The sequence below is a fragment of the Sinocyclocheilus anshuiensis genome, unplaced genomic scaffold (genome assembly GCF_001515605.1).
Source record: "Sinocyclocheilus anshuiensis isolate Anshui unplaced genomic scaffold, SAMN03320099.WGS_v1.1 scaffold1401, whole genome shotgun sequence".
NCBI lineage: Eukaryota > Metazoa > Chordata > Actinopteri > Cypriniformes > Cyprinidae > Sinocyclocheilus > Sinocyclocheilus anshuiensis.
Genome location: NW_015552627.1, coordinates 138,396 through 149,374, shown reverse-complemented (window position 1 = coordinate 149,374; position 10,979 = coordinate 138,396). Strand labels below are relative to the sequence as shown.

At 42.5% G+C, this 10,979-nt stretch overlaps 1 protein-coding gene across 2 annotated transcripts in view; it reads right to left on the bottom strand.

Annotated features, from left to right (window-relative positions):
* Window positions 1–10,979, bottom strand: part of LOC107666579 (band 4.1-like protein 1) — a 193,851-nt gene that overhangs the window by 50,051 nt on the left and 132,821 nt on the right. For both annotated transcript variants that reach the window (XM_016457986.1, XM_016457988.1), the window contains exons 14-15: window positions 4,058–4,207; window positions 1,631–3,268 (exon numbers count right to left, since the gene is read on the bottom strand). In XM_016457986.1, coding sequence (XP_016313472.1) covers window positions 1,631–3,268; window positions 4,058–4,207 — 1,788 coding nt within the window. The remainder of the gene's footprint in view (window positions 1–1,630; window positions 3,269–4,057; window positions 4,208–10,979) is intronic.

The following is a 10,979-nucleotide window of genomic DNA, read 5'->3' as shown; positions in this document are numbered from 1 at the left end:
CGTCACTGAACTTGCGACACAAACACAAAAGAACCGCTAGATTTAAATCAGCACAGCCAGCGAAGGATCGAACGCAACTGTTTTGAACGAGCGCACCTCTTTTTTAACAACCAAAAAGTTTTGTTGTCTGTTGCGGAAGTACAGACGTTCCTCTCGTTGATAGCAGAGGAGCGGATCCAGAGAGAGCTTGATGGGGCGACGCGAAATGAAAAAGTTATTTTTAGGAGTCGTGGTAGTAGACGTAGCAACTATAACGACATGTGAATAATCCCGCCCACTCTAAAGTGGTACTGAACTGCAGTGGAAACGCAAACCATGCCGAGCCGAACCGTGCCGTGCCGTACTGAGCCATACCGAGCCGAGTCGTACCACACAGTGGAAAAGCGCCATTAGTGCTTAGTGCTGGGTGTCGGCTCTCTCTCTCATTGGCCGCCCCCCCATCTCCGGTGCATGTTTACCACTATTCTTGGAGGACAGGCATGCACCAGGGCAGGGCGTGGTTGGTATTTCGTAGCCCAAAGTGTCCCCTAGGGGACGCAGTGTGGCGTTCTCATGAAGGGGAACGTTTTGGTGTTATGCATGTAACTATGATTCCCCGAGAGGGAACGAGACACTGCGTCCCCTTGCCATGCCTTGTGCCTGCCTGTGTCATGTCTCCTTCAGACAAAGAAGTTGATGAAGTGTATTACCAGCATCCTCTTATACTTCCAGAAGCCCTGCTAATGACGTCATGGGGTGTGTGGCCCAATGGTCATGCTGAGGGCATTCCCCAAAGTGTCCCCTAGGGGACGCAGTGTCTTGTTCCCTCTCGGGGAACCACAGTTACATGCGTAACCCGAGAGGTTCTTGACTTATATTTTAGAGGATAAAAACGTCACAATCTCATTTAACATGCAGGGGTTCCTCACATCACCAAGTGGGTTTTTAAAAATAAACCAACTAGTTTTAAAAGAGATTATAAAGAATCAAATAATTCACAAAAAAGTAAACATTTAGTAACAGAAGTTAAACAGTGTACTACCTACAATGTACAATTGGCCAAAAAAAAAGAAAAAGATTTAGAAACAGATTTAGAATGCTCTACTTGGGGAGCAACTGATGGACAGGTCCCCTGTATTCTCCACGTATTCTACACCCATGCTCATCATGCAGAATTCATTATTTAATGTGACAATCACCACAAAAGCTTCTGTTAAGGGTTGAATGCTCAGGCTGGTTGCTGTTAGTGTTTCAAAAATCTTCAAAGGTACTATGTAATTTCACTAAATTTACTATGAAGAAATGGGCTATCGAAGCAAATGGCCAAAACATTTAACCTCCAGACAATTATAAACATATTGATTAAATAGTTTTAATATAAATAGATATTTTTGGTGTAGTTGATTGCATATTAAACAGAAAACTACTCATTAATGGTTAAATTATAGGCTTCTCTAACCCCTCTCTTCATGGGCAAGCAAACAGTATGATTTACACAGTAAACACGTAAGTGTTTAAATTATACTAATAAAATTAAACAAGTAAGTTTAAATTATAAAAAGGAAAACAATGAATGTGTGAATCAATCTTAAGTTCATGCAATACTTGTTTGTCCAGTGACTGAAAATTTTAAAAATGCCATGTTGATTACCAGAAGGTTCTTTTTGATGGCTTCAAGAGTTGGGTCTTTGCTGAAAATGTGACTATTGCGCAGAAAGAGACCTGATTCTCTTGCTTTCTTTGTTTTGACTGGAGGTGTTGGAGGGGCATTTTTTTGGTTAACTGTCTGTCTGGAGAAGTGAAGTTCAGAAATTCTCTCATCAGTATGCAGAAGATCTCTGTGGACTATTCTGCTGGTGTGTTTTGTAGTGTCTTCATTCCGTATGCCCCTTTCTTTTGGTGAACTCTCAAGACTCTTTATCGCTTGATGCTCTGAGCACACACAGATGTCCTTGATAGCTAAAGATAATTCCTGACTTGTATTTCCTTTCACTAGACTTGTGGTGCAGTTTGCATGGAAATAGCTAGTGTCCCTGCTCTCGAACTTACAGGGGTCAAAGTGTCTCACAAAAGATTCATTCATACTGTATCTTTTAAAATTTATTTTCATTAGTTCAGAGCCTTGTCCAATATCTAGGTCATCTTTGTAGCCTTGGCTCCTCACTCTCTCAGGTTTTAATGGAACAATTCTTGTTATATCTGTTCTTACATGTCCAGTAACACTCTGGCTAGTTTTTCTCAGTTCCATGGCCAGTTGGATTTCTGCAGATTCTTCCAGTTCAAAATTGCTTATCTTCTTTTCAAGACCCAAATCTTCTGTTTCTTTCTTCTTTGCTTTTCCAGATTTCGCTTCATTCTCGCTATTATCAATCATGATGACTTTCATGACTTCAAATCTGATATCAGTCTTGACACTTTTCTGCTCATCTTTGCCAGGGCCACTGAATGAATCTTGGTTTTCTTGTTTGCCTTCAGTGTTCATAATCTTCTCTTCGTTGGATAGCTGCTCTTGACATTCTACAAATTTTCTTGCATCATCAGACTTTCCTGAATCATGCAAACTTTCATGCATCTTTCTTGCTCCCTGATTGGGAACCTGCAAGTCTTTTCCCATTACTCTGTCAAACTCTTTATTTTCTTTAAGCGGTGTTGCAGCATATGTATTTGTGGCTGGCTGATTTAGCTTTTCAGCCATGGATGATGTCCATGTGTCTGTTGTTGTGCTGAAATTTTCAGGATGACAGATCACAATCTCCTTTATAAGTTCAGTATTGTTGTCCTCATCAGACTCTACACTATCGTGTGTGATGTTTGAACCTTTGGCTTCTGTCTCATACACAAAGTCCCTTGACTTCCCCAAGTTTAAGCTTTGAGGTCTTTTTTCCCTTCTGACTTTACGTTGAGAACTCTCCGCCATGATGTCTGTAGTGGTAATCTTGTTGTTAGGCTGAGACTCAGCAAGTGGTGTAGGCTCTTTTTTTGATATTTCATGAGACAATTTAGATTTAATCTTAGTTGTGGCATCTTCCCCTGTGATGATATTTTCCTTAGATTCACCTGACTTGTCCATTAGTGTTATTTTTGAGGATGCAAAAGTCTTCATGTGCAATTGTGTTTCATCGCTGTCCTCTCTCATTAGGTCAATGTGTGTCATCTTGGTAATTTCCTGTTGTTTTTCTGTCTCCTCCTTTCGAAGGGGATCAATGACCAGAGAAGGTGGAGGTGTACTAGCTTTGTACTCTCCTTTCTCCTCCATTTCATAGTCAAGCAACACCCGTTCTTCAGAGCCCTATTTAATCATATGAATTAAAATTGTTAGTTCTTTAACTTGTCATCAAATCAGTAACCATTAGTGAATTTTAAATGTCTTCTGGATGAAGCCCTCCACCGAGAGGCTGTTGTCAGGTTCCCCTACCCCTGCACCAACAGCCTCCTGATAGATGGCCAGCTCCAAGAAAAAGAAAAAAAGAGGATAAACAAAAATTAATTTATATTATGAACATTTAAAGAGCAATTTAAGATGTTGAAAGAAAAAATAATGAAAAAGAAATAGCAATACAAGTAAAATGATTATAAATAATGGGATTTAACACAGCATATAAACAAACATGAAAGGAGGAATCAGCATAATGAAAACACAGCAGCAATAATGACTTGGGCAACCATTAAATACAATAGCACAACAAAATGCAACATAGTGGAGAACTGAATATAAAACATTACAAATTAGAATGTTAAAGCAACATGGCATACATGTCAAATCCATTATATCTGGTAAAACAAAAATCTGTACCAGCAAACAACAATTAGTTGGCAATAAACACTACACCCACACCACATAATACTTTCTCTTTTTACCTTTACTAGACTAGTCAATGCAAAATTGCTCCAAAAAGTGTAACAACGGAACTGACACTAAGGATTTTCCTTGTCAGTTGAGGGAATTCACATTGCACACAATCAGTACAGCATGATGCACATATACATGATGATTGCAACCAAACAAGAAAGTAGAGACTAAACCAAGTATCAGCACATGTATTAATATTCTGTCCTAATGCAGTATTTCCATACTCACTGCTTTCTTCTCTGGAGAGCCGCCTGGGGACGTCCCTGACAGACGTTTTTCCCGGTTCATCAGTTTACTGTTGGGCTCCCTCAGGGCCCTCTTCAGCTCATTGATGCTGGCTTGATGCTTCAAGAGAACATCCTCTGATTTGTCTAGAAACTACAGAGAGTACCAGAGAAAGAACAGCAATGATCAGGAAAACATCTAGTAGGATTTTAAACATTTATATTTTCATCCATATATTATGAGACTTCTCTTCTATTCCTTAAAATTGTATAGTAATGCTTGAGATGTGAGTATAGACTGAATAAATACTCTATAACCTAGATACGTACGATTATATAGATAATTGTGATGTAATCAGAATGAAATACCATGCCAACCATATCCACGTACCATGGTTTTTACATGATATTCCAAGGTATTTACAGGCATACAACCATGGTATGTGTCCAAAAACTGATTTGGTGTCATGTTCATTGAAGCTTGGTATATCATATAACTATTTGATATTTTGTTAGTAATGTACTTTACTGCAGAATGTATGGGTTCTTCTTTGGAAAATTAGACATTAACTGACACAAAAAAGTATAACAGTGGGTGATATAACTAACATTCTATATCATAGAATGTTACAAAGCCAACATACTGATCCTCTTTTTAAATGTATTATTATGTAATTGGCTTGATGTATTATTATGTAATTAGCTTGATTATCTATTTAAACATCATAGTGATGCAGTTGTTCTGCATTGATTGTGGTATGAATGTGAGTGACAGCTAAAATTATTATTTTTTTTTGGGAGAGATGTGTTATAACTTTTATTTAAAAAAATCAAGACATGTGGATGAGCTCTTTTGACTAAGGACTATTTTTGACTATTTTGTCTGTTCTGGAAGATCACATCAGCTATGTCAGAGTAGTTCTCAATCACCTCTAAAACAACCAACTGTTAAAGCCAAGAAGTGTGAGTTTCACATTACAACCACTACTTTCCTAGAATATGCCATTAGCCCTGCATCGACATCACTATCCTGAGCTGTCTCTACCCTTCATTGTTGAAGTGGGTGGCTTCAACGTTGACATAAAAGCAGTCCTCTTACAACATCATGGTAACCCAGCTAAGATGTACTTATGTGCATTCTATTCCCACAAATTGAATCCTGCCAAACAGAATTATGAGCACCACACCACCACCACCATTATTATTTATATAGCGCTTTTTACAATACAGATTGTGTCAAAGCAGCTTTACAGTGTTAAACGGGGAAATAGTGTGTCGTATTATGATGTGAGTAACTGGGAACTCCTTGCCATTAAGTCAGCCCTGAAAGAGAGAACACCCTCATTGTCTTAATCGACCATCACAACTTGAAATACCTTAAGACAGCAATACAACAAGCTTGCTGGTCTCTCTTCTTCTCCTGATTCAACATCTCATTTACCGAATGACCTGTCTTAAAGGGGTCATCGGATGCCCATTTTCCACAAGTTGATATGATTCTTTAGGGTCTTAATGAAAAGTCTATAACATACTTTGGTTAAAACTTCTCAATGGTGGTGCAAAACAACACTTTTTTTTTTTTTGGCGTTTTTGCCTTTTATTTGATAGGACAGTAGTTAGACAGGAAACGAAGTTGGAGGGAGAGAGAGGGGGGACAGGATCAGGAAAGTTTCCCAAGCCTGGACTCGAACAAGGGACCCGAAGTGCAACGGCGCTACATGTCGACGTGCTGCCCACTAGGCTAGCGGCGCCGACAAAGAACACACTTTTTACCTTGTCAAAATAAGCTCTGGGGCCTCATGTTTAAAACTTTACGTAGATTTCATCCTAAATGTGTGCGTACGCACAAAAGCTAGATTTCGCGTACGTACAAAAATGTTCAGATTTATAAAGCCATGCGTATGCCAGAACCTGCGCAAAATTCCCTTTGTAATACCCAGTCAACGGAAGATTGTGCGTACATGAATCTCCACCCCGTCTCCTCCCCGGAATAGCCATTTATGGAGCTTACAACGCCTAGTTTTAATATGCATAATGTCATCTGCATATCATTTCCATGCATATTTCCATCCACGTGACACCATGTTTAACGCAGTTAAGGGTAGCCTACAACACGTTAGGAAAATATGAGATACGGACTATAAATGCGTTTTGAGACATCACTATTCTAATTTATGCAATTTGCCTAAGAGGTAAACATATATTTTAGAATGTTTATAGCCTATATTTTTATGGAAAGAGATAGGCAGGGCCAATTAACCATTGGGCTAGGCGGGGCTTAAGCCCCGGGGCCCGGACAAGGAGGGGGCCCGTGATTGGCTGTGGGGTATTTTGACTGGTCATCGGTAGCGCCGATTGCCAAAGCCCCGCCCCTCACATATTAGCGATATTATTTAATGGAGCTTTTCCATGTATTCCATGCATTACCTTTAGAGATTAAAAAATAACGTTTGAATTTGGTTTACCAATCAAATGCATTTATTCTATATTTTTACTTTTGAACGACCCGTCCACCACGTATCAATCAAGTGATCGCTGCAATGTCCGCATTCACCTCTCTTCACTTCGTTCTGGCATAATCTGGAAATGGTCATGCAAAGAACAATCTTCGATAAGTAAAAATGTAAACTATTCTAAAAAGAAAGTGAGAGAGGGGCTATTCTAAAAAAAAAATGAGGAGAGAGGGGAAAACATGAGTTAGAGAGTCAGTAAAATTCCCAGCTATCGGAGATGGGTTGCTGGAGCACAAAGCATATATAGTGTTATGTTATGAGTTATTGACTGAGAGATTGAAAGCACAGTGAGCGCCTTTTTCCGTTGTGTATACCCAGAGACTTTGAATAAAGCTTGCGTCCCAGTACGCCGACCCTGTCTTCTTCCTTCCTCCCTCTTGAACCCTATCACACTGGTGCCGAAACCCGGGAAGGAAGAAGAACGCCGACGCCGGCATGCAGTCCCCGTCAGGATCGCCATTTGCGGAGGTCATCCAATCGCTTGCGGGTCTTCACCAGGAGCACCATCAGGCGCTGCTGGGCTTGAGGGACGACCAGGAGCGGTGGTTCCATGCCCTCATCCAAGCCCAGCAGGAGGACCGCGAGCTGTTCCGGAGCTGGATGCACCGAGAGGTTCGGGCTGGGTGAAGTCTATCTGCCCCGGCCCTGCCAGCCCACATGCCGTTGAACAAGTTGGGCTCGCAGGATGATCCGGAGTCCTTCGTCAACCTCTTTGAGAGGACCGCGGAGGCATGTGGGTGGCCCCGGACGCTGGCCATTCAACTGGCGGAGGACCAGATGGTGGCGTGGCATGGGGGGGGCGAAACACTGCTTTCTGTCTCTCTCTCTCCTCCCCCCTCTTCTACCTCTAAGCCTGTCCCTCTCCCTAGGTCCCGGGTGAATCTCCCACCTCGAGCGCAGCCCCGATGGAGAGGTGGTCCGGCGCCGGAGTCCGCTGGACTGAATGTATTTGAACAAGTCTGCTCCATCGACGGACAGCGGCTCCAGCCGGCACGGCCCCCTTCTTATCCCTATTTTGCTATTTTAAAAGATAGGTTGTATCGAGTGACCCAAGACGCTCAGACAAAACAAGATACAACTCAGCTGTTAGTTCCTAAAAGCCGTTGGGAAATGCTTTTCCAGGCGGCTCATTGTAATCCTATGGCAGGCCACTTAGGACAGGCAGCGACTTTGTAATCCTATGGCAGGCCATTTGGGACAGGCAGCAACTTTGAACCGTTTAATGGCCCGATTCTTTTGGCCGGGCATTCACGAGAATGTGCGCAGGTGGTGCGCGGCTTGTCGTGAATGTCAGTTAGTGAATCCCCCGGCCTCCCCAAAAGTGCCATTGTGCCCTCTTCCTCTTATGCAGGTCCCCTTCGAGAGAATTGGTATGGACCTCATCGGGCCATTAGAACGGCCAGCACAGGGCCATCGCTTTGGATTAGTCCTCGTGGATTATGCAACGTGATATCCTGAGGCAGTGGCACTCCGCAACATTTCCGCAAAAAGTATGGCGGAGGCCCTGTTTCATATAATCTCCTGAGTGGGGATCCCGAAAGAGATTCTCACTGACCAAGGCACGGCGTTTATGTCACGTACAATACACGAACTTTACGAATTATTGGGCATTAAATCGGTCTGCACCAGCGTCTATCACCCACAAACAGACGGTCTGGTGGAACGATTTAATCGCACTTTGAAAACCATGATTCGAAAGTTCGTTCACGAAGATGCCAAAAATTGGGATAAATGGCTGGAACCCCTTTTGTTCGCTGTGCGCGAAGTCCCGCAAGCCTCCACGGGGTTTTCCCCCTTTGAGCTCCTTTTTGGTCGCCAGCCCCGTGGGGTTTTGGACGTCCTGAGAGAGGCTTGGGAGGAGGGACCTTCGGATAGCATAAACAAAATTCAGCATGTGCTGGACCTGAGAACAAATCTCCACAGCTCTCTATGGAGAATTTGTTACAGGACCAGGACATTATGAGGTAATTAGATCGGACAGGAGTGGGGCACGTCAAATTTACCATCTTAACCTCCTTAAAAAATGGAGCGAGGTGGAATCGGTGATGCTGGCGACGGCAGTGAGTGGAGAGGAAGATCTCGGGCCAGAGGTGAACACTAAAATCCAATCCCTCGCTCTGGCCCCAGGGGGAGATCACCTCTCGCCCTCCCAGCTCACTGATGTAGCAAGATTGCAAGCCGAGTTTGCAGACGTGTTCTCGCCCCTGCCCGGTCGAACGAATCTCATCCAGCACCATATTGAGACGGAGCCGGGCGTGGTTGTACGCAGCCGGCCGTATCAGTTGCCTGAACACAAAAAGAAAGTGGTTCAGGCTGAATTAGAGGCGATGTTAGAGGTGGGGGTAGTAGAAGAATCCCACAGCGATTGGGTATTATCTCCTGGGATGGGAATTCACTCTCTGTTCGGACCACGCGCCCCTGCAGTGGCTCCACCGCATGAAGGATACCAACGCTCGGATCACCCGTTGGTATCTGGCATTACAACCTTTTAAATTCAAGGTGGTCCACAGGCCGGGTGCACAGATGTCAAAATCGAGTTTAGTCCATGTCTGTTTTGTATAATTGTGGCGAGGGGGGCGTGGTTCAGCGAAGTCTGCAGCGGGAGAGAGGGGCGGGAGACGAGCGGGGAGTAAGTAGGTCAAGTGCAAAATGATGAACACCTGTGTCTGATTGCAGTAATTGGCCTGGAGAGACTGGTTAAAAGGCAGACTGGAGAGCGTGGGAGGGGGAGAGAGACGGGGACTCGTGGCCATCACTCAGCCAGAGAAAGAGAATACCTGAGGAACTGAACTTATGCCATTGGCAGTCTGCGAAACGCGCTGGAAGTGCTACTTTTGTTTTTGTTCAAGTTCGAGTTAATAAATAAAGATTTAAATTAAAGATTTACGAGTCTCCAAACGTCCACCTGGTTCACTTCCTTCCTTCCTCCTTACGAACTGTGCTACACAATCGTTTTGCGCGGCATGATGTAGGTTAAGCTTTTCATTTAAACGCATTTTAAGCAATGTGGTTTAAAAACAAATGTAACTTTTCAGGGACATTAAGCAGTGGGACAGAATTCATTTTGGCAAATGCGCGCGTTGCGGTTTCAGCCTGACTCACGTGGCGCGCATCTGCTTGTACAGCGCCAGTCTAAACTCGAGTTATTTTTCGCGCCTTGTGCTTAAACGTTCAAATGCACAGTTATGTGTCAAAATGTCTCCTCGTCAACACAGTTATTTGTGTCTTAAACGAACGTTAATAGTTAAATATAAAGCATGTGTAGTAGTAGGCTATATGAGATCCTAATATGATGAGATTTTAAAGGGATAGTTCACCCAAAAATGAAAATACTGTCATCATTTACTCAGCCTCAAGTTGTTCTAAACCTGTATGAATTTCTTTGTTCTCCTCAACATAAAAGAAGATATTTTGAAGAATGTTCGTAACTAGAAAGTTTCTGGTCCCCATTGACTCCATTAGTGTATTTTGTTTTTCATACTATGGAAGTCACGTTTTTTTTTTTAATTGAGTTATCTGTTTTTTCAAATGAACTCTTCATATACTTTTACATTCAACAGCAGAAGGAAACTCATACTACAACAACAGACCTTAAATTTTTGGGTGAGCTATTCCTCTGGTAAGTCATAGCCCCGGGGCCCTGTAAGGTCTTAATGCGGCCCTGGAGATAGGCCTTATTTTTTTGCAGTGTAATTAGCTGTCTGACTCACCGCGTCAATAACAAAACATTTTGAAAATAAAACACGCATATCTTAGAGTTTCCTTCAAATTCTATATTTTAAATAGAAATTGGTGTTTGTCACAATATTGGGAAGAGCACGAAAGGGGTTATCATTAGGCTGCTGTCTGTGCGCGACACCTGTGAACAGAGGTTATACTGTCATCGAACCTTTTCAAACCAGCCAATGGAATGTTTGATCAACGAGCGCATCCTTATGTCTGTCGTTACCACCTGTTCCAAAGCCATCAGACGAAGTCAAGTTCACATCAATGATCGTGCAAGAGTATTTTCTCAGAACATGAGTTTTGCCATTTAGAACACAATTTAAAGCGAAATTGTCATACGCCAAGCAATCCTCGCTGTGATTAAAACATTTAAATCACAGCCTACCACAGGAAAACCGTTCGAAAGCAGCACATCCACTGCAAATATTTCTGTTTAAATTCATATACAAATGGTTTAATTTCTGGATAATAATTTCATTAAATTTCAGTGCTTAACTTCATTATTCAGAGTGTCATATTTAATCTAAATGTGTATGTCAAATGTAAAACAGACTTTAAAATCATTCTGTTCACTTCCTTATTTCGCTCACTCCAGTAAAAGTGCGTACGCATGGTCTAGACCAGGGGTGTCCAAACTCGGTGCTGGAGGGCCAGTGTCCTGAAGAGTTTAGCTCCAACTTGCCTCAA